This window comes from Dermacentor variabilis, unplaced genomic scaffold (assembly GCF_050947875.1).
Source record: "Dermacentor variabilis isolate Ectoservices unplaced genomic scaffold, ASM5094787v1 scaffold_13, whole genome shotgun sequence".
In the NCBI taxonomy this organism is placed as follows: domain Eukaryota; kingdom Metazoa; phylum Arthropoda; class Arachnida; order Ixodida; family Ixodidae; genus Dermacentor; species Dermacentor variabilis.
The window spans coordinates 10,533,285-10,557,641 of record NW_027460291.1 but is presented as its reverse complement, the minus strand read 5'-3'; the positions used below and the strand labels follow the sequence as shown (position 1 = coordinate 10,557,641).

General features: G+C 52.2%; 1 protein-coding gene across 1 annotated transcript in view; it reads left to right on the top strand.

The window, feature by feature from the left end:
- The window catches only part of LOC142566800 (uncharacterized), a 122,974-nt gene that overhangs the window by 54,672 nt on the left and 43,945 nt on the right, over nucleotides 1–24,357 (top strand). Inside the window, exon 3 of the mRNA XM_075677681.1 lies at nucleotides 15,025–15,197. Within this exon, the coding sequence (XP_075533796.1) occupies nucleotides 15,025–15,197 (173 nt within the window). The remainder of the gene's footprint in view (nucleotides 1–15,024; nucleotides 15,198–24,357) is intronic.

Here is a 24,357-nt window from a genome sequence, read left to right as displayed (position 1 = left end):
GTCGTTGTGGGGCGCGCTTTAAACGCTCCTAATGTCACCGTCGACGCGCCGCCGAAGCGCGATACGCCGCGAGAGCAGCACAGCGCTCGTGGTCCGTACGTGAGCTCCGCTAATTAGTGCCCACGGCGGCCAACACGCGCCGGACGCCATTGCGCCCGTTTCTGTTCTTTTTTCGCAACACACCCGCCACCAATTAGTCGGTCTCTCGACGCACAGCCGCCGTTGCGCGCGATTGTGCGCACGCCCATTATGCGGGCGCTAATTGGCGAGAGCCCATAAGTCCGGAAGTTGACCGGTTGCCCCTCTTTCTTTCCGTGCCGTTCTCCTCTTCGAATTCATTAATGACAAAAGGCCACGGCGCGGACAGAGCTCCATGCGGCTGACCGGACGCGCATATAATGGCGCCAGAGAGAGAGCGCGCTCTGTCGGATGCGTGCGCACGTGACCTGCATGACCGGCGTGCCGCTCGATGCTTGCCTTTTTAGCACCTTAAACGGTGTAATGGCGACGCTCGAGTGTCTCTGTTGCGCGCCTCGCTTCCCAATTCGACGGTGAGAGGAACGAAAAGCTGACTTGGGACAACGGCTGCCTGCGATAGGCTGAATGTAGGTGTTCGGAGGATTGATTCGCTTATTGCTGGTCCCGATGTGACCGCGGTGTGGGCACATATTTTTTGCTTGGACGTCCGAATATGGTCAGATTCTGTGCTTTCGTGATTGTAGTTGGGCCAGAAGGAAACGCGTGGTGCGCTCACGTGGAATGTTATCGCGACTTGAGAACTACACGCGCGCGCGGCGGGAAAGTGCTGTTCGACTGAATGAGCGCTACCATGCGACGTAACTCGTGCCGCACTATTCAAGTATTTAAGCGTGGTGACAGCGCTCGGTTGAGCCACCCTTCGCTGGCTGCGCGAATGCGCCGTCGGAGCAAGCGGCACAGAACTCCGACGCTTTGTGCTGCCAGGCAGCGCTTGCGCCTCCACGGCCTCCTGGTCGCGAGGGTTATAATCTGGCTGACGTGGCTTACACGCGGGTCTCGAATCATGAACGGATCTTTTTCTTTCATCTCCATTTAGCATCTAGTTTAGTCAAATTATAGTTCCGTACGTTAGACTAATCATTCTAGTTTGACGATATCAATCGATGCTCTCACCGTGCAGGAGAGCACGATTTCCGCAAGCTTTCAGACCTGTTCATGTATCGGCATGCTAGCTTTTATTGAGGACCATTAAAAGTGAACGGGACCAGTTGTCAGGCGTTGTTTTTCAAAAGCTACAAATTGTTGCAGCACGAAATGCGCGCCGAAGCGACTTCCAGAAAAAAAAAAAAATTATAGCAAATTATCCACGGGGCGACCTCTGCTGCATATACCTTCTGGCAAGCGTGGTACTCGCTCCATCTCGCACACAGCTACTAGAGCCGCGCAATATATACAACTCCCGTAAATCCTCGGATATCTTATTCATGGGGCTGCCTTTCATTTGAATTGTTCCCTGCGAAGCGCCGCAGTCACTCGAGAAACCAATCGCAACAGTGCTGGTCCTTCCGGGGGTCCGTGACAGGGTGCCCCCTATATCGGCAGCAGACGAGGCCGGCGCTGCATGCCCGCGCTGCGAGTCAGGCGATCCGGCGGTCGTGCGCATTGCAGCCACGTCTTGGCGGCCGCTAATTGGCCCGACGGATGGCGCGCGCCACGGGCACAGCCACTGGCGGCTCACAGCCTTCACTGTGGTGTTGCGTCCTGGGCGTGCTGTGCTCCTTGCTTTACACGCGAGAGCTGGAAAGCCCCCACTACACTTCCTCCTCGGTTTTCGTTGGCTAGACTTGCTTTACCTGACCGTCGCCGAAACGTCGATACAGGGACCGAGCGTGCATTGTCGATCATGTCAGCCACTCTTGTCAGCTTGCGCCAAGTCGAGCGCCCAGACCGACGGCGTGTGCACGCATTTCGCCAAGCCGGTCTATTCGCACCTCGCGCTCACTCGCCCGACGTTCTTTCGATCCGACGCGCTATCAACTCGACGGCCAGCCCAAAAAGCCTACTCGCACCGACTTTGTCGGGTTCGATGCAGACGTAGCATGTGTGGCATATTCTGAATTCTGTACGCGGTTATTGGTGAGGCGTTAGGGAAAAACGAAGCGACGAAAAGTGATTATGAGGGTGATGGGGGGCAGTGTTATGTTATTCTTCTACAGCATCATTTAACACTCACAGTTATATCCACCCAGCAGTTGCGCTGGTTACACGTTATGGGAGAAGCCGCGAGCTTTCTTTAGTAAAAGGGGAAGAGGCGTACAGAGCAGGCGCTAACAGTTTCTATTTGTAAGTGCGTGCAACGCCACTCACCGCACTAACACATTGCCTATCAACAGGCGTGTGCTAAAGTAAGAATAAATCTCCTTATTAGCCCAGTATTCGAACATTCTCGTGAACGTTGTTCGTGGAACGCCGACGGAAGAAATGAAAGCGAAAACATGAAACTTCTACAGCGCTGATTGAGCCCTTCAAACCAGGGACCTCTTAAAAGAAAGGCGCCTTTTATAGTGCACGTATTCGGCAGTCGCCTCAAAGCCAGCTTGAGCTCGGAGCTGCTCGCAAACCACAGGACGCGTCTTGTTTACAGAAAGACGCAGTTCCGACTACTATGAGGACGGGCGCCAGGCGCCGATGTATGTTTCAGTGGATTCAGCAGCGATGTCAAAGCTGGCGAGTATTCTAACCAAAAGCGAGAGGAAGACTGTTTATTATCGACATGTAGGAACATGATGCGATTGACGACTTCGCCTAAGTGCCATGGCCGATCCGCGGAACTTGGCCCGTGCCCATGCATGATGTCAGGAAAAACAAATAAATAAAAGCGCATTGATGACAGCGAGCGTGTTTTGGAAAAAAAGAGTAAAAATAAAACGTGTTCGCAGCTGACATCGCCTCACTGTACGAGCCGGAGTAAAATAGACATGCAAACTTTGATGACGTTGTCACGGCTTTCCAAGCTTTCTGTCGCACCGTGGAAACCTTCGGGACGACGCGCAGATCCCGCGTATCCGCCCCTCATAGCGACTTGCGAAGAAGGCGCACCCCGTGTTCGGCGTAGGCCAAGCGAGCGGCCGTTCGCAGTTGCACAACCAACGATGCCGCCGCGCATTTTTCTTTTTCTGGCGCACGCGCGCAGCAGCAGCGCCTCCGGTCGCGATGCGCGTGTGCCGAGCGCGTAGAAGCAAGCGTGCGTGTATACACAGACGCCGGCGGCGCGGATTCTCGGCCCGGTAATTGGGGGCAACCCCGGCGTTTCCGGAGAAGGCTCCCGTTGGCTCTGAGGGGCTGGCCATTGTCGTTATCTTTGGAAACACGTCGGGTTGAGCTTGTGACCGCCGTTCGCGCAGTCGTCTTGGTTGTTTGCGCGGCCAAGCGGACCGCGGAAGGAATGGCCGCGGCTGAGGGAAGCAGACGTCACGGGTGACGTCGTGCGGTCCATATCTGCAAGGAGCTAAACCCGCTCTGTGATGACAACGGTTGCGTGTACTGCAGCTGCAGCAGCGCAGACTGCAGCACTTTCTTCTGACGATCACCCTCGATGCCGTGCTTTGTTTATACTCAAGTTCAAGCATTTGCCATCTTTGTGTCAGCCATCAAGCGTCGCAAATGATGAGACCACTTGCACGATGTGAACCATGACGTGTACTGCACTGCTGACGCTGTGGTGCATTCGAATCGCAGGGAGGTTCGAACAAGCCGAGTGTGGTAGCGGGGCGGCTCAATGTCGCGTCGCCTGAACAGTTTTCTAACGGCCGGGTCACCTTGGTTGGGAGCTTTGTTGGGATCCAGGCAGCGGTGGCTTCACTCCAGTCCCTTCGATTGAGTCCACTTTCGCAGCGCTGAGTGTACAGAGGGACACGGTGCACTTGGCCCAGTGCACGCGCTGTCCGCCGTCTGCCCCAGGAATCGCCTCCGCGGCGTTAGGCGCGAAGTCCGAAAAAAAGAGCGGCGAACCCGCGCGCATGTGTGTGTGTGTCGTTGAAGAAGGAACCATGTCTCGGAGGAGGGGTACGCCTAAAGGGCTGGCTAGGTTGGTCGTATGTGCGGCTGATCCTTCCGGCGGCCAATCTGAGGACGCGGACGAAGAAAGAAGCCTGCTGTGCGCGGTCCGCTTTGTGCTCCCACCTTGTGGCGTCAAATAGCCGGATGAAGCTACCGCGAGCATCTCTATAGCAACCGCATGGCTTCGATGTTGTCATTTGGCGACGCCGTGCCGCGCAGTAAATGCAGCCCCCCCCCCCTTTTTTTTTTTTTTTGTTCAGCTACCGGTCGCAGCAGCGCTGCCATATAGCCATACGGGGGGCGAGGACTTACGGAGTCGCCATCTACCGGAAGCGCCTCCCTTGCATAGTATGATGGATCACGCGGCGCGCTCCTCGTGTGTTTCGCTTACGGCGCTCAATAAAAACACCACGCGGCAGCCCTCCTGGACATTTATGTAATTACTCTCAAAACGAGGGAAGTTTTTAACTGTCGATATAATAATCTTGCGCAAACTGCAAGCACAGAATAGTTTACAAAAGCTACCTCATTACCGAATACGTACAGTGAACGCCACTGCGCGCGGTCGCCGTGATGGAGTCTCCCGAGCCGACTTCTCGCGTGAAAGGTAGGCAAATGCTGAGAGTAAACTATGTGAAATATGTTCTTATATAGGGCTGTCTGTATAACCAAATGGAGCATAACAGAATGAAGCTTCAATGCAGCGATCACACGGGTTCGCAGCGACAGACTGCGCATCTGCATGCATGTCCGCGCACAATGTTTTGCTTTCGCTGTGAACGCGTTTTCGCACCGTGCCGTGAGCTTTAGGCCACAGAATTTGACAGTACACTAGCAACCATTGTTGCGTGGACACTATCAGAACTGTTCAAAAATAATTTCGTTATAGAGATTTCGACGCCTACGGCGATTGTGATGTGCCGTCGCGACGATTCAATCTTTTTTTTGTCTTCTAAATTCTTGGATATTTCAATATTATTTCTCAAGTTGCGTCGCACTTATGTTTATCGGTCTTCTAAGCGTGGGATCTCCCTCTGCTTCTTCTTCGTAATCCAGTGCATTAATTCACAACACAAACATGACCATGTGTCATGCCTTTTTTTAATGTGTGTCTTATCGCTCCCTTTCCGTTCCAGTGAACTTGCTAGTATCTAGCATCAACAAGTTCATAGACCAAACCGTCATGACATTAGCCGGGCAGCGGGCGCGGGAGGGCGTCTCAGTGTGCGTTTTCTCCTACTCACCGAACATCACAGTCCCGGCGCCGTAGCAGAAATTTTCCTCGCGTGTGTGCTTGCTGCATACCGGAGTTGTAGCCGATGGCTTCCTCCCGGTTGTAAGTTTAGCGAGCCAAGCTTCACGCAGCTCCTTGTCCTGCGGCTACGTGTGAATAAGGCTGTCACCGGGCTCCCTTGCGTACGTCCGGCATTGCGGCACCGAGCAGTAGCCTACCGTGCTGCACTCCTCCAAAGGCAGCCAATACCTATTGTAGGGCTTTCAGATGTTGTCAAGCAGACAACCAAGGCGGTAAAGCCTCGCCACTTAATTAGAACCGCAGCGCAGGGCGACTTTGAACTTTAGTTTTCAGCTCGCTTCGGCGCTTCCGAAGCAGCCGACGGGGCCGCTGCGTACACGTGATCCCTCATGCCACGTCACGCCGACGGTGGCGCCAGCATTTGCAGTGGTGGAGCTCGCCTCCAGTCTGCGCCATTTTGCGCTGTGTGAGCGCATGCGTGTCAGCATCTGCATGTGCCTTTGACGCGCATGCATACCGAGGACGACCTCCCTCGCAGTTTCTTCTTCTTTCTTCTGACCATGCAGACGGCACTATTTGCTGAGCATGGCTTGTACACCTACAGTAAAGGCAGCTGCCGCAGCTCGGAGCACCTTTGTTCTTGGCGCGGGAATTCCTGTCGTTTAGATGCATGGTTGCTTGTGTGTTCTCTTTTCGTGCGTGTAAACCGTGTACCACCGCATATAGGAAAGAGCCGTAATTAAAGGGACACTAAAGGTTACTATGAAGTCAAGTTAAAGTGATAAATCAATGCTCTAGAACGTCTAAGGCGTCAGTATATTCGCGAAAAAAGCTTTAGTAACTGAGAAATTGAGGTAAATGCATGACACGATTTGAGATCCCCCAGCGACATTCCGGTGCTAGCCCGATGACGAAGGCACTCCTCATCATAATTTATGTCACTAGTAGTCAACTACTCGTATTAAAAAGATCATTTCATTAGGTTATAAGACGGAAGAAAATGGTACTTGTCTACTTCTATTCGAATATAATAAAAAAGAGCATTTTGACGTTACCCTTCAGTAGTATGGGTGGTCGAAAGGTTTCGTTTTCGCTCGACTCTGCTCCGCGCGCGCTTTGGAGTTTCAGTTGTTTCGTTATCGCGTCGTGCTACGCTGGTTCTGCTGGCTCGCGAAACTTGCATTTGGAACGAGCAGCGAGAATTCCACGTCCATGTGATGTCGTGGGAGGCGCGAACGGTCCGCGGAACTTGGCCAAGGGCAGTTGCAGCGGCGAATCCAACGTTACTTATCATTGTGTGCCAACGAGTGAACTGTTTGTCGGTCTTGCATGCATTGTCCGAAGCGCAAGGAAAAGCTACAAATGTGCGAATATGTACAGCCATGACATGCAGTTGCCGTTGTAGTACCATGCAACGACGCCGGCAGCGCGAGCCCTCAGTAGCAGGTCGCGTTCATCAGTGCATAAATCGCTGAAGTCGAGCCCAGCATCGCGAGCCAATGTGTCGTTGTCAGGGTCGTCCATTGCAATGAGCGTCAAAGTTGGCGTCACAAAATAAACCGGTTTATCGTCGCACGCTTTCCCTTCCGCTAACCACCATAGTTAAGGCGCCAATGCAACTCTGAAACACAGCGACACTAAAAAAAAAAGGCAGACGATATCATGATTCCGTAAATTGTACCTCATAATACATCTAACGCAGGCAATGTTGTATTATATACTGTTCTAAGGTGTTTATTTTGTGAGTAGGACTTTTTGCGAAACCCCTGTCAACCTTGTAACTGCTTCACATGAGCTGTAAATTCACATGTGAAAATTCTGCACTTTAGGTTCTCTGACGGATACAGTTTACGGAACTGTGACATGTGTTTACGGTGCAGAGGGACAGGTTCATGAACATCCAGCTTAAGATTATTATTTTTTAACGTTAACTTTAAATTCTTGCCAATCTGTTGTAAGAAAGTATTCTAGGTCGTTATTCAAAATTCTGCTTACTGGAGTTGCTATAATTTAAATTTGTTTCTAAAATGCAACAAATTTCATTTGGATCTGTTCAGCGGTTGTTCCATAAAAGCATCATTTCCTCGTTGTGCTTATATTTGAATAGGGAAATCAGAGTGAAAATGGGCCCGAGCTAACGCTTGCTCAACGTTCTGGTCAAACTTATTCTGACGCGGATGTGCGTTCACGTCGATGTTAGAACGGCCAAGCTGCCACGTTTACAGTTGCAGCTGAACGACGCTCTTTTTTGCTTTTAGTCTCCATGCAGTGCTGACGCGACCGTCTGGTCGCTCTTCATTGTCGGTCACAAAAGCGTCAGTCGACCTCACAGTTTAACATCATCATTGTGTTTTTCGCAAAGCCCGTCACGTCCCCACAAACGGCGGTGGCACTCGTGCGCTGCTATTGGGGCCATCAGGATTAACAGCCACGCCTGACGTCAGCACCTGCCAGAAATCTATCGCTTCCTCTCAATTCCAAGAGATCACGTCGATCATGCGATCGTGGAAACAGCGGAACACGTTCCTTCGGTGGTTCACGCTGTTGTTCTCACGGAGGAAGGAAACGAGAGGAGGGAGCATGCCGCAACGCGATTGAACCCGAAATCTGCTGGGCCAGTGGCGGCCCAACACGTGATTGCGTGTCAAACACGTCAAAGTACGTGGTTGGTGTTCCCGTTTTGCAGGCAGAGCCATGATGTGGCAGCTGAGCCAGCGCGCAGCGAATAAAAACTACTGGCACATGTCTACTAGGAACCAAATGTCCCAGGAAATCTCAATTCTTGCTCCGTGATCTCGACGCAAGAGGTCACGTGTTGGGCCACCACTGTGGCTTCACGGAGCGTTCGCTTGCCAAGCCTGGCTGCGTGACGTAATGCTCCCTCTTTTCCTTCCTCCATGGTTCTTCTAACGTCAGAGCAAACGTTTATGAAAAAAGTTTTTTTTTTTCCCCGTGCAGCGAGAACTCTTGCGCGTGACGCGAAAGTCAAAAACGGGCGGCGCGCAGCATCTCGCGGGCGGCATTGCATCGACTCGGACGACATTTTCTATCGGCTAGATGTAAAATAACATATGTTGTTATGTGCGAGATATATCGCTGCGCGACCCGTCGGAGAGCTTTCGGTTCGCGTCAGCCCGACCACTTGGGGGCCAGCCGAGGGTCTGGCTGACCGCGGCCGGACAAGCAGGTGGTGCCGCGCAGTGTTGCTTTCGAGAAAGCGCCGCGCAAGCTCGTGCGTTTGAGTGTGCGCTCTGCAAGCACGCGAATTGGGGGAAAGCCGAATGCATGGCTGAAAAAGCAAAAGAAATAAAGTAAGAAATACATAGAAATAACCAAATTGCAGACGGCTTATGCCCGTTATTGCCACACATGTATCATAATGAGAGTATACGCGGTTGTGCAAGAGGTGCAAGTCTGCGTTACATGCGACTGCGCAATTAATGGCAAAGAGCTTGGAAAGCTGGAAAGCTGTGTGGGCATTACTCTCAACTCCGTGCAATGAAAAACTAAATTTTTTTTCTTCCTTGCCTCGATCACACAATGACCGCAGAAGTGCGCAGTCACCGCAGACCTTTATTGCGCTCGGTGTCGGTTGTTTATTCGCTATTTGTTTGCCGCACGCGTACGCTGCTACGCAGACCACACGTGCGCGTACAGTGCAGTGTCCCCTAAACAATCCAATAGTTTTTTTTCCGCAGCCAAGTCAAATATAAAGGAGAAATAAATAGTCAAGTCTTCGCCGTGACAGGGTTTCTTCGAACAATTTGTAGCGTATTGTTGAAGAGACTTGGTGCGCATGTATACGTATACGGCGTGTCCCACATAACTTGAGCCAAGAATTTAAAAAATGAAAGGCGTGTCGGAAGCGAACTGAACCGAATCAGGGCTATTCGCAATAGCCTATAATAACTCGAGCAATTTTTTGTTGTTTTCTGCATAAGTCACTAATTGATTAAGTTTAGTTACCAATTTTTTTTCATTATTCGCTTAGAAATCCAAGTATGATACGCAGATTTGTAGAGCACCTTCAGAAACCACCGATCGAGTGGTTTGCTTTACGATACATCTCACGTAGTCCTTTTTTCCGGGTTGCAAAGGAAGCCCGCGAAATATGAAAAAAGGCCACGTGATGGATTGTTTGTGCAGCGGTATACCTTGCGGTTCTCAAACGTGAGTTCGGTGAACAAGGTCGGCTGCATCGTGACTGGCGACGAGGAAGCGAGAGGGCGTTCTTTATCTCGTCGGCAGCGCCCGGCCAGCAGCATGCATTTGCGCCGTCATCCGACGGGAGCCGACGTTGTTCCCCGAACGCACGCTTGAGAGCAGCACGATACCACTGCGCAAGCGCTCCCTCACGTGTCTTTTTTTTTATTAGTATATCGCGGGCTTTCTTTGCAACCCGGAAAAAAGTACTACGTGAGACGTATCGTAAACTCGATCGGTGGTTTGTGAAGGGGCTCTACAAATCTGCGCATCATACTTGGGGTCCTCAGCCAATAATTAAAAGGTTGTGTAATTAAACTTGATTAGTTAGTTGTGGAGAAAACAAACAATTGCCCGAGTTACTACAGGCTATTTCGAATAGTATTGGTTGGGTTCCATTCGCTTCCGACGCGCCTTTCATGTTTGAAATCTCCTCTCAAGCGGGACACCCCGTGCAGTCGACGAGGCAGCAGCTTCGGGAGCACGACGGGAGCAAGTGGCGCTGATCGCGCGAAGGCGCGCTGACCAACCGCGTGTTTGCAGAGCGCGTCCATTCGACATTATCGCGTACACGCGCGCACATTCGGTGACCTCTACCTACACTCTTTGTGCTCATATATGTATACATGCACATTCGCTGCGGCTAGCTACCCTGTCGTCCTGAACACGTGGGTGAACTTTATGCGCCGTCTTTGTAAATTTGGTGTTTGCTTCCATGTGCCGCTGTTTCTGCTGTCACTTTTTCTTGTTTCGTGCCCTTTGGTCGGCCATTGTGGCACATGCACCGGGAGAAATGACCCCGCCGTGAGCCATTGTCGTCGTTCTATTTCTCGGCCCCTGGCGTGCACGCGTCCCGCGGGGGCCTTGCTCAGCGAGACTGATCCCGGCCTGTCACTCCGATCAATCTCGCGCACCGCGTTGGGCCTGCCAGGTCGGGTATGGCGGATCTGTGGCCCTGCGGAATGATGTGTTCCGTGGACGGCCGCCTCAGTGAAGCGAGGCAGGAAGCACCGGCGATATACGCAAAGGCTTATTTGCGCGGTTCGTGTTTACGAAAACTCAGCCGCCAGTACGGAGGACTGGAAAGGGTCAAAGGCGCACGAGGGACCCATTCCTGCATTCTTCGGCTAGGGGAGAATAAGGAGGGACGCAAACGAAAAAGGACGTTTATTTGACGTGACGTCGTCAAGGTTAATTGAAAGGATCTGTTATGTGATATAATACTGGAAACGAATAGACGCTCCTTAAGTTAACAGCGAACAAGTGAGGCGGGGTTTACACGTGAGTGGCGCAACATGCATGGCGCCTGCCATCGTAGGCGCGTCAGGAGTCCACGTGGAGGCTCATTCACAACGGCCAAGTTGTTCGCAAAGCGACCATCTTGGGCTGGTCGCTCGCCGCTGGATTTTTTTCAGTCGCAGAACCGCTCAACCAATCAGATGCGCAGAGAAGGACGTCTGCCTATACTCATATTATGTGGCGATGCAGTTGTGAGCAGATGGCGACTGCGCGGTCGCACTTGCCGGTGTGATGAGCATCAGTCGCCTTCAATCGCTTTTTTGGTCGCCAATCCCAAATGGTCGCGCGACCTCCTCAAGTGGGCGGTGTGAATGAGCTACAAGACCGCATTTGCGTCGGTTGTGGCTCTCTTTAGTATTGAACGCGAATAGTATATCACACCTGCGACTAGCGCGCAATGTTAAATGGCGCTGATTAGTACCTGCAGTCGATATCGTTGAAGGAAGGCCGCTGCGTATCCGACTAATGGAGGAGTAGCGAAGCTATATATATACACTATATGCGACAGTACGGCTCAGTTCATTGACGAAAAGAGCGTTTAATGCTATAGTCGTCAACGCTTGTTGCGTCGGTAGCGCTCCGTTTGTTTAGAGAGAGAGAGAAAAAAAAAACATAATTCAACGACGTTCTTTTCCAGCGGCGGGACGCCGTGCAGGCGGACATCCTTAGCGGGTGCTGCGCTCTCTCATTACCTGGCGCCGTTAAGTAACAGGCGCATTTTGAACGCGGACCGCGAGCAGCTGGTGACACCGACGTTCTCTCCCTGCAAAGCGCTGGACAGAAGGCTGTGTGCACTTCTCTGCTCAGGCAGATGGTTCAGGCCGATTACCGGTGCGCAGACGTTACGTGCGACGGCGCGCTCGTACGAGCGTTGATGCGGAATGGCGGCGACGGTGCAAGACGTCCGGAGCGGGGAGCGACACATGAATGCGGGGTTGCACAACGGCGAAATGTTATTCAGCGGAATTTGACGGGAATCGAGAGGTTTGATCGCGTACTTAGCGCACAAAAAGACCATGATCTTTTTCGCGGGAACACTGTACGCATCACTGCTCCTCTATAGGCCTTTTTGTTCAATGTCTCTTTGTTTAGCGCAGAAGTGCATAAAGAAGCGTGAATGAGGAAGCATATGAAACGGAAGGTCGGATGGGGAGAGGCGTTAGGGTTGGGATATTTTATGTGGCTCCCCGAGCCCTTTTATGAAAAGAGGGCTGTCTGTCTTACAGCATGGCTGCGAATCGATGCTGCTAGCATAAGTAAAGAAGAAAAAGGCACTCGCCCACGTCGGCCAGAGATTATATGAGAGCCGGGCGAGCACAACGCCGGGATGTCTTCCGCCCGACCCAGTTGCCATCGCGCGACGCAATGAATGGCAGCGATCGCCATTGGCCGGATGCGCCGACACAGAGCTCGGCAGCCGGGCTGGCGGGCCAATCGGCGGCTCGAAACGGGATCAAAGCGCCAGGCGCGGGGTTAAAGGAAAGTGCTTCGCAAGGGGAGGGTCGGTTTCGATCGGGAACATTAAATGCGCGCAGTAGCGGAGTCGGTCGCGGAAATGAAAGCGTCTCCCTTGTCGGAGCAGCATAAGAGAGGGGGATACACCGCATGCAATGAAGTGGGCTGAGAGTTGAGTTGTATAGGAGGGGAGAAGCCCTAACGCGGTTGCCAACACAGGCACCGCGAAAAGATTGTCGTCGCTCGCCCAGTTCAAAGAGACGCGGCGGCCGCCATACTCGAATCGCTTGAATGGGAAGCCGGGACTAGCCGGGAGTCGTCGGTAGCGCGCGCCCGCTTGCCTCGTAGATGAGCTCGCTCTCGAGTGATGCTCTCTCGAGGATGGGGGCCGGGAACGGGGGTGCATGGAAGCGGGGCTAATGCGCACTGAAAAGCGGCCGCATACCCGCGACATATGTTTCTGCTTCGCGCTTTTCCCGCCAGCGTCGGCGCGCTCTCTAACCGCTCGGGCGCGCTTGTCACACTGGGCGCGTCATGGTCTGGGGATATTGGACGGGGGCGAGGGGCTGTGTGCTGAGGCGACATACCATTCTGTGGATGCCCTGCCGACACGCGGTTTGTTCGGGGACGCGGGCGTGTGAATTATACGTTTGTTAGGGCTTCATTGTGAGCGTACGTCGCTCGCTCGTCCCTGTTATGTATACATGACACTCCCCCCAAAATATCCATACAACACCCCCCTTGGGGCAAGCCCGCCCCTTTCGTCCAACAGAGATGTTGGCAGGATACAGAATGAGCTCGACTGCTACGCGGGGTGCGGTGATATCCGCCCCTTCTTCAGCGGCTTAGCAGACGACGGCGGCGCGATCTGCAGCAGACGATGGCATACACACTCGGGCAGACGACAATAGAAGCAGACGACGGTGGTGACGCATTTTGGCGTTCGGACTAGGCGGGGGGACGCGGCGAGTTTTCATAGGGCGTCAATGGAGTCCTAATTCGGCGCTCTGGTTACCAACCGCCGCGGCGCGTTGATGAGCCGGGGCTATTTACAAAGCGCTCCGAGGACCTCGATTCGTAACGTTTTCTTTAGCCGCGCCTGGAAGCGCTTCAGTGTCCCGCCCATGTTTCTCGTTGTCGCCCCCTCTCTCTTTCCGGCAGCGCGCGACGTCTGTCGCGTTCTCACGCCGCCTTTTTCAGGGCCGAGCTGCCGCGGCGGGACCTCTCTTTCGAGTGTTCGCGCCTGTGCACGGTCCCACCCTTGCAGGCGTCAGATATTTCTGCTGCTATTGACATTCATGATTCGTGGCAGCTGAATAAACACTCCGGTGCTTTGAATTCTAATGCGACTAATGCAGATACTTTACTGTCGCGCGTGAGACCTTTTTGTACATCTCGCGCGGTGCTCGCGGCTCGAGCTCGCAAAAGCAAAATTCGAATAGAATGGAGAGAGAGAGAGAGAGAGAGAGAGAGAGAGAGAAGTCGAAGGTGGATTATTAACCACTCAAGGTGCAGCTCTTTTCTGCACACGTCGCCTTGTTGTGTAATGGTTCTGCTGTATCGCAGTGCCATATTTACAGCCACGTTTGCGTGAACCACGCATTAATACGTGTGTTGCTGGCCAGCATTGAAATGATTCTAAGCGGCATCTGTCTCCGATATGGTTTGCACATTTTCATGCCCATTGCGCGCAAAAGCGTGCGGCATTCTGCCGCACAGCCTTGGTTTACGTTGTCCTTGCGAGTGCCTGTCAGCCATTACGAGCTTGCAACCAAAAGTCGTCGTGGGCTGAAAGATAGCCATCCTAATCTGCTGATTATTATCGTCGCCCGATCTTTGCTGCTTTTCTGACGATGGTAGTAATCGAATCTGAGAAAGGTGTAGAGGGGAGGGGGAAGAAGGAGGGGGAACTTACGTTGCAAAATTTGGTCGGAAGCGCATCGGACACGGCTGATGACGTTTCCTCGACAGAAACAACACAGAGAACCTGCGTTGACACCTCCCATGTCGACCACGGCTTCGGAAAGGAGACCTGCGGTAACTGGACAGCGCATTTCGTAGCACATGTCGTTGCGTGTACCATCGTCCTTTAGTAACCTTTTTTGCAGCCATGGAGTCGCGTGGTGCGATTAGCTGCCTGTTTCGAAGAAGCGCTGCTGCATACCTGTATAGTTACCTGAATACCTGTAGTAGAAACATTGAAAATGTTACCGGACCCAGTTGCATACTGGATCAAGGTTTTTCCGCGGCCGAAATAGCGAGTGACGATCGAAGTATACACAGATATATGCACTGGTATTCCTTGAACGTGCTATTTTGCACCTGGCTGGACCCGGTGATGTCTGACAGTGAGATTTCATAACACCGGATTCAGCGATCCCGTCCATGCTCTCGGCTATCGAAAGAATGAAATAAAGAGAAAGAAAAAGGACTGTGACGAAAAGTGACAGTTGTGCGATTGCGAGAACAGGTACTTTTAAAATACAGATTAACGTTGGGGGCTTGCTAGAATTATATTGGTTCGAAACAGCGCTGCATAATTTTAGTCAACATAACAACATTCGTGACTGTTCTTCCAGTTGTTCTGTCTCCTAAAGCTACGCAGATTTGTTACAAACCAATTTCTGCGTTTTCTTTTTTTTTAAAGAGCGAATTGCATGTGTCGGGACGTTGAGCAGAAGGTGCATATCGATCAACCAAACCTATAATAACGAGAGCGGAAATAAATCGGCGCCGATTGGTGGACGTTCATTCGCGGCCCTTCTGCCGTCCAGGTCCCGAGCCGGCGGGCTTCCTGCTGCACCCGTTCCGGAAGCCCAAGCGGATCCGCACCGCCTTTTCGCCGTCGCAGCTGCTGAAGCTGGAGCACGCCTTCGAGAAGAACCACTACGTTGTCGGCGCCGAGAGGAAGCAGCTCGCGCAGTCCCTGAGCCTCACCGAAACGCAGGTCAGTGCGTGGACGCCCGTCTGCGTGTCTTTGCTGAATGCGCCAGCTCCCGTGAGATATCGCCGAATGAAACTGTTCAGCATAACAAGGCAGGGGTGCAACATGGAAACATCTCATGGCTCCATTTCTGCACGCGAATAGCTCAGGGGCCGCATTCACGAAGCTCTTCTTTGCAAGGGCTCTTTGCAATGGTCGGTCGCCTGGACGCCTGTCCGATTCGTTGCAAAGTGCTCTTAAGGCGCCAATACACTTCGACGTGACCCGGCGCGCGCGCGCGAGGTGGTTGCGCTACGTCACGCCAGGTCGGCTACGCCGCGTCAGGCGTAAATCCGTCCCCCTACAGTACAACGCCGCGCACCAGCCGCAGCTGGAATAGCGCATGCGCTGAACACCGCGCCGCTCCGTGCCGCCTGTCGTGGAACATCGAAACAAATCTTTTCGCGCGCCTTCTCTGTCGGTAGCGATTGCCACCGCGCGGACCGGGCTGTTGCTCGGCGATGGCACGGACGCAGACACATTCCGCAAGACGAAACATTAAGCAGGAGACCCACGGTACGATTCGGCGTCCGTCTGCCGTGCGGCGCCGCATGCTCCGGCATGCGGCATACAACGATTCGGGGCACACGGTGCGTGCATCCGAAAGATTGAGCGGCGCGTAAGCTCCGCCCAGATCCAGCCCCCCAGCTCGACTTCGTAGCCACGTCGAGAAACGCAATATAAACAACTCTGCACAACACTGCTTCGCTTTACACGAACACTTTCAATAAAATCATGCCCCTGCAAGTGACAGAACACTTCACGACGGCGCGTTGTCTACTGACGACTCCGCTAACAGCCAGCGATAGGGCCGGTAGGCCTAGCTAGGCAGACGGCGCTTACGATCCAACCCGAGCTCGTCGAAGAGCGCTTATGTTTGCCAAAACAATTAACACTGTACACTTAGGTCGCCCGTAATTAAGTACAATTGGTTTACTCGACGCAGTCGTTGCGAAGGGCAAACGTGCAAGCGAAGCGAGCAGCGTCGCTCAGACGGTCGGTGTGGGATGTCTGCCCGCGACATGCTGTCGCGTCGCGGCTCCCGATCTCGCCAGTAGCTTAGTGCTAGTGTACCAGGCGCTGCTTTGCATAACAGGCACACGTTCGAGATAATTTCACTGAACTGGCAACTATTTCTTGTCGGAAACAAACTGCAGCAGGCAAGGAAAAAAAAAAAAACACTGCGAAAAACCGGCAACCAGCGCCGCCTCCGTGGAGGGAACATCGGAGAACGTCACATGCCAGCCGCGCTGTCATTGGCTGTGGCCAGACGACGGTGCGGTTGCCGGTCGTGTCGGACGATGAAAATCTGCCCGGTTTGCCGCACGCCGGACGTCCGATCCGGCGCTTCGGCACGGCAAAACACCTCGATTCCGGCTGCCGTTCCGGCTCGTCGGACGCCGGATTGGACACCGAATCGGACCGTGTGTCTCCCGCTTTAACAGGTCTCTCTCTCTACATAACACAGACACGTAGCCGCTGCCACTCCTTTTCGTCGCTTCAATAGCTTTCAGTTCAAGAGTATAGCGGTCCCTCAGCCGCTTCCATAGTTTCAGGCACTCTTCGATTGAAACAGGGAAACAAGACAAACAAACAGGCGCTGATTGCATAGCGTGTCCGGAGACGTATACACACACGTGCGCAGTAGCATTGACGCTCGTGTTGAGAGGCCGGAGTACATGCGTATCTGCTCCCACGCGTTGTTTTCCCGCTCCGCATCCCAGTAGTCCATTCTTTTGGTGTCGTAGACACAATGATGTTGCTGGACGACTTCCAGAAACCTTTCGATTTCGGAGCCGCATGGGTCGGGCACGCTTTGTTGCCAAGGGGCCGTCTCGTTCTGGCTCAGCCTGCCGAGTAGCGAGTCTCTACCTCGACGAGAGAGGGCGCTAGGCGCTAACTTGCTCGGCGCGGTCGGCGCGAAATGCAGTCGGTTGCATTCGGCGCCGGACGACGTCCGAGCGCGCTGAATGCCGCCGGCCGCGTCGGCGCCAGATGCCGCCGGACTGTAGGGGGTCGTGTTTTCGCCAACGTAACGTCGCCAAGACGAGCGCGCGCGCGCGTTACGTCGCAGTGTATTGCCGCCTTTACGAGCAGGTCTGGCGTAAGAAATTTTTTTTGTCTGCGAATGCGGACAAGGGTGTCCACATCGAGCGAGACAGACGTGTCTGCCCGCACAGGAGACGTCTCCCTCCCTTAAGAAGCACTTTTATTAGCGAGCTTTAGAAACAGCTTACACGAGCGGCTTAGCTTATCCGAAGCTAGCGCTCGTCAGCAGCAGTGCGCATTCCGGCCGAGTTCTTTCGTGTCATTTCTTTTTATTTTTTGCAGCAAGCCACCTGTTCGTACTGAGCGTGATCCTCGGCATATAAAGATAACTAAATTTTGCCCACCATATAATCACTGGGCAATCAATAATTGTTCCTGTGGCAATCTGTGCTATTGAAAGCCGGGGGTGCTAAACACTGTGATATCGCGCGCAGTTACGCTGGGACATTGTGCACCACACGTATTCCGAGACTTGCGGCATCGGTGCGTGCATTGCGATGTATGCAATACCGACGCTGTCTGAGTTGTGCTTGAGCAGACGATAGAGTACTCAGGGAGAGCCTGTGCTGTTGCGCTAAATAGTTCGACTAGTCGACACATGACATCATACACTTGCACAAGCCGCTTACACATCTCGTGAAGCGTCCGTGATTGACCGCAGTCGCCTCCAGGCAGGTCTGTCCGTATCCCGGCTAATTATAGACAACTTACTCTGGCACCGCAGCCATCTCGCCCCGTTCTTCCCTAAATAAAACGCTAAATAAAAGCTCGACGACGCATTCTCTGGCATGGCGCTATAAGCTGTGCACAGACGGCCGTAAAAGAGAGCCACCTTCAATGGCGTCCTCCTTTGACGCCGTGCCCCGAGAAGTGCCGTCCTTACGATGATGCGTAAATGGTTGCGTGTTTTAAGGCCAGTCCAGGAAGAACGATAGCAAGCTTTAATGGTCAGCGTTTCCGCTTTAGCGAATATCGTTTCGAGTCGATTGCACTGCATTGCAGGGACACCGTTCACTCTGCATATAACTGCCCGTTCCTCGCGGTGGTTGTGTGCGCGCATGCAGGAACTTGAGACCGCGTGATCGAGGCGCACCACTTGTGTAGTCCGTCCAAGACACGCTCGAGCTCCGGTGTGTGTGACCGCTACGAGGGAAATTATCTTCGGAAGCATTTCTGTTCAATGTTGTTGGCACAAGATGCAAAGGCCTGCTCGAAGAAGAACCGTTCAGCGAGCTGTATACACTCCAAGCGGGAGCGCAAATGCCCTATTCGCGACCTATTTCTTGACTTGGACACTTTGGGGCTCATCGAATCGAAACACGCAATCGGTCGCTATTAGGTTCCAACCACAGCAAATGCGATGGTACCGGCAAAACGGCGGCCGACGTAGACAAAGCGCGACCGTACATGGTCAACGCTGGACCGCCGAGCAAAGTGCTTTCGCGACCCAACCCCACATTTTCGTTCCCGTCGATCTGTTTTCGCGTGCCTTCGAACATCGCTCGTCGTCGACGGCGCGCGCGGCTCTCTTTCCCCCGTTGAAGAACAACAAGATGGCGGCGGCGTTTCGGCGACGAGGAGCAGCAGGCGTGGTTGTTTTCCGGCGGGGAAGGTGGACGGGAGGGAGGAACGCTTCGAGGCGTGGCCGTCCCAATTGATTACCGAGAGGCCGTGATTTATGGACGCCGTTAGCGGCGGGGCCCCCCTCCCAGCCAGCCCTCTTTCACTGGACCACGCCGGACTGCATGCCGGCTGCTGGTACTCGTCTGCCTCCGCTGCTGCCGATGCCCCTGCGGCACTAGGCATCCGGATAGCGAAACTCTTGCGATGCAGACGCGTCAACGGAGCAGGGGCGCAAAGGTTTTTTTCATGCAGCGCTAGCTGCTCAGAGCTGAGGACGGCCGGGCTGTGGCCGCTCGCTGACGCACGATGAAACAGGCACAGGGCTGAGGACCCGTCATGACCACGGCGCAGTGCGCCTTGCTGGGAAGCCTAATGAGCCTGCACCGATGAACGTACGCCACTAGTGAAGTCATCTAGAGAAAGCGTGAGAGTAGCTAATGATATTTGGGCATCAAAAGCATGATGCTTTTGCCCGCGCGTATTCAGGGGATCCTGGATGGGAAAGCTGACGAGAACGTGGCCGAGATTTATGGCGGGCACGGCTGGCAAATCTATTACGGGATTCGGGCACGCTCTTCAGTGGCCCCGAGTGGTTCGTCGGGCTGAGTGATCGATCGTCGACGGCGGCTGGCGATGCTGAAGGGCGAGAGGGAGGAATAACGAAGAAACGTAGTGAACGCGACAAAACCTGGGCCCTCGTTTCTAAACTGAGCGGCGTGGCTGGCCCTGTCATCGGCTGCGATTCGCGAGCCAAGAAAGAGTGCGGCCACCTGCGCGTGTGCAGGCGTCCGCTAATTGGACTGCCCACTGACCTATGGGCCGTCGCCGGTGCGCCGTCAGAGCCGGTGTCAGAGCCTTGCTTCGCGAGGTTCGGCTCTTCCGTGTGCGTTGTACGCGTCTCTTTGCCACTCGTCCGTTTGGTCTGGTTGCCCCTTTGAAGCGTAGACTTGCTCCAGTGCCAGGAAGATCTTCACTCTTCTACTGGGCCTTTTTAACGGTCCCTCAATATTCATGGTTCGTGTTGACAAACATGGAATATGAGCGAACTATATTACCTTAAAAGCTGTGTGCGCCAAAGTTTTGTGTGTTGCCTGCCTTTACGCCACCAATATTGCAGGCGCACTTAGTGGGTCACAGCGAGGGAGCGCCACCTACTGCAGAGCACAACTTTTTAAATGTTATTTTATGGTTGCTGCTTTCTGCGTTCAGCCGCTCGCTTCTGCTTCCGTGCGATTCCGTCTCTTCGGTGTACAACGCACGCGTCTTGCGTGCTGTCTGTTTGGCTTGGCGTCGTGTTCTCCGAGAACGTAATTGGTGTACTTACAATGCGTACGGTCATCTTATCGAAACTCTCAATTCCGGTAGGCGCGTAATAAACCCAGCAGAGTTCTGTGCTGTTTTGTCCTCTTCTGCTCCCGTCTTGCGTTCGTTCTCTTGTAGCGCAGTTGGACGCTGCAGTCGGCAGGTGGAGAACAACGGAGAGAACGGCACCGCCCAGTGCGCGTTCAGCGGTGGCGCCGCGTTTTCCCGCAAGCTGGTGCACGCGCAGTGCGTGCCGCAGGACGGGAGCTCCTATCTGAATACATGGCAAAGGAGAATTCGTTTTTCTCGGCAACGAATGTGACGAGGTCTGTTGCATTTAAAAGCCTAGAATGTAGTGACTGTTGGTGTCGAATTTATCATTTTGATCGTCAATTGTTTATTAAAAATTGGCAAAAATTGAAAGTTTTGAGAAAACTAAACTATCAAGTTTACAACTCTGGTAACGCAGCAGAAAAAATTATATCACAATTCTCTGAATTGCATGTAATAGTAAATCTCAAGAGGACAAAATCGATATGTTACACATGAATCTAAAAAACTTCAATAATATGGAAATACAACTTTTGCAGAACCCTCGCACACAACGTAACAAATTTACGTAAGACGTAAGATTACATATCGAATTTGTCCGCTTTGAATGATCTAATGAATACCGTTTACAGAACCGCGATATCTGTTCTTGATGCAGAACTATGAATTTGTAAAATTCGTGCTTCAATTATTTTCCATCTGTCGAATTTTTGAATATCTTTTTAACAAAATTCAGGCCCTAAATCGGAATTCCGCTTCCGACAGTCACTTGAATTTATTAACTCTCTCTATCAAATCCAACAAATTTCATTAAAATCCGTCCAGGGGTTATTTCAGAAAAACGTTTCTGCGTTTTACATGTATTTGAATAGGCTGCGTCGGAGTTGGGCGCGAGCTTCCGCGCCGCCATGCGCAAATTGCAGGACAAGTCCGCGTACGTCGCCATCGCCAAGGGCTTGTGTGAAGGCAGTGAAATAGACGCGTTCGCTCGTTGGCCTAGTGCGTTGGGTACGTGTGTCCCATCTAACGTTAGCCAAGCTCTTCAACGAAAAGGAAAATAATAAAAAACATGGTGCAAGATACAGCTACAAGACCTACGGTGTTTCGTCGTCAGAGGTCATTATAACAGCGTACGTCTCATAATTGTGTCTTGCACCGCGTATTTTAATTAAAATTTTTATTTTTCGCAGCACAGCTTGGCTAACGTTACCCGGGACACCATATATACCAATACACAGGGTGTCCCAACTGTCATGCGCCAAGATTTAAAAAAAATGCAAATGCTGCGTAGCTGGAGAGAACCAAGGCATTGTGGTTCGCCGTCACTTGGAGACAGATTATTTTTCGCATTCCGTGTAATTAAATAATTAGTCTTAATTAATTTGTCGACTTCTCAAATATTATGATTAGATGAAAAGTGTCAACCAGAAAATTGTCGAGCAAAATTAAAAACTCCCGATACAGCTTTCTGTTGCTCAATACGTTCTACATAAAATTATTTTTCCGGCTGTAAGACGCCCGCGAATACACGCAACACTACCGGGCGTCTGGCCGCTCGAGGCACTTTTCGTGTACCCCCTGCACCGCCTGTTGGCGGGAGTGCACGTCGACCCTCCTAATCCGGAGTATCGATCAATGAAATGAGCGTCTTCTTTCGAAGGACTTTTGGCCTTTGCGTCTGGACGCTTCAGATCCGCCGCCTCGTTGTAACAAATCATCGAATCTCTAAAGCCTCAAAGACCTGGGCTATAACGTGACACAATATGTAATATTGCCTTCATTGAATATTTTCCCATGCATGCACTGCGCCAGTAAATTTCCAGCTGTCTGTTACCGCAGAACAATGTAGGTTTCCCCGCTTGTTCTGCAGGCTCAACCTACGTCACATTCGCTGCTGAATAGAAGCGAACGCCGCGCCTAAGCAAGGCGTGCTCACTATGCTGAGCTTTGTCAACGCCCCTCAGTGGTTCCGAAGCGAAACTTTTGTTATAACGCCCCGTGCACTGCCTATAGAGGCGCCACTGATAGCCACCTACCGGGCGCTTCCAACAGTACGCGCGGGAGCAGTAGCAGACGACAACCGTTTGCAGCAAGGAAGGCTGCAGTTCGCGGCTGCGATTTCTGCTTTCTTCGAGCGCCGGACGTCTTCTTCTGCGGTGACAGCTGTAGGGAAGACGCTGACCTGTGTGGGAGCGTGTATGAACACAATGTTACAGGTGTTTGGGACAACATGGTCCACATACGTGCCAGGTGCGTGCCGCAGACAAACGCCATGAATCCCATTTACATGAAGGGGAGCTCATGCGAACTAGCGGATAAATTTTGTTGACTAATGCAATGTCTCGATAGTGTTATGTTTTAAATTCTACCCTTTCCGTAATGCTGCTTCTGTACCTCAATAATAAGCACCTGTCGTCAGTGCAGACTTATATCAAACAAATGCACACGTTGCGATGTCTGCATGTTCCGTTGTGATTTTTCTGCCGATGAATACATGTGACATCGACGAATAAGTGCAGTCAAAGTCGCTTCAAGAAGAGTAATTGCGAATTTATTGATGGAAGCGCGTACACTAGTCAACAAAGTCGCCAAACGCAGGGGTTAATAAGAGCGCGTGTTAGCGCTGTACCGCCGATGAACTGCCGTTCCCGCTGCAGATGTTGCAATTTTAAATTCCCCAAGGGAGCTGCTTGTAAACGAACAAAGCTAAAGTCTGACTAACTTTTCAGTACTTTTTTTAAATGTTACTAGAGAGAGGTGCCACATGATATATTTAAAGGCAGAGCAGCGCCAGTTAAAGTAGATGAGCACTGGCGGCAAGGCCGGGTTTAGTCCTCTGCGGCGTAAGCATAAGAAATAATTCAATTGAGTACAAAATTCACATGCAAGAAGCGACTACGTTGTGAAACAAACAAATTACTCGGCGTGTTAAGTCTGCTCAGACAGCATCGAGGTGTAGTGACTTCCCAAACGTGACGCGAACTTTTCAGTGAAAAATGGAACAAAAATACCATATGCAACAATTATTAGCAATTCTGGCCCTGAACTACATATTTTCTAAACACGTTTCCCAAAAAACCACAATATCCAAGATGTCCTCGGGCGAAAAGAATAAAGCTGTAAAAGAAGCACTCGCTTGGTAGCATTCCGATTAGACACAGCGTGATTTATACCCTTTACAAACAAGGCAGGGTGAAAACCTCGCAGCTCAAAAGAATCAACAAGAGTTATGCATGAAGCAACTAGCAATAGTTAAGCATGCGCGATGCCACGCATAAAATAGATGTAAAAACATGAAGTGCGCGACAGCTGGTCCGAGGATTTCCCGGGCCACATAAAACTAACAATTTCAGTTCGTGCAAACTTCTGTAGCATTAACATACAAAACGATGCGCTCGTGCAGTCGTGCTGCCTTTGTAGCACAACGCGCTAAAAAAGCGGAAAACAATATGAGCGGCAAACGGCATTCAGAACTTAGGCGAAATGCATTTAAACCGCACGCTGCACTGCAGACGAACTTCGTCGCTTACGCGTTTAACTACAATTGAGTGGAAATAAACACCGAAGCGACAAAGGAAATGATGAGAATAAGAAATTTCCCGCCGAAGCGACGATTCATTGCTACCGTTGCTCCCGCTTATGAGGCTTTGCTGGGAGTGATTAGAACCGTATCACCGGCGTTTTCGCCGGTATTTGAGCCCCCCACCGTGCAACAATCCTTCTTCGACATTCCTTGAAGCTTTGGCCACCCCACACATGCGAAGGGTGTTGCCTATTTTGCTCTGAAAACGTGAATAAGACAGAGAAGCACTATCAACGACACAACAAACTACGGCGCGCGGCTGGCTCCTCTCCCGTGTGTTTTGCGCAAGGCCGCCACCAGTGGCGCGTCCATCGGCGCGCACTACGCGTATAGGCACTCGCAGCGTCAACATGCACGAAAGCGCTCAGTGCAGGCGTGTTCCCATAGCAACGCCTGATCGCCGCCAAGGAGCTTTACTCACACGTAAATGTGGCTTTTCTGCAATACGAGATTTGACAAAATATGATAACTGTTGGGCACTGCGGGAAAGCCAGCCTGTTCAAAAGGGTTCGGAGG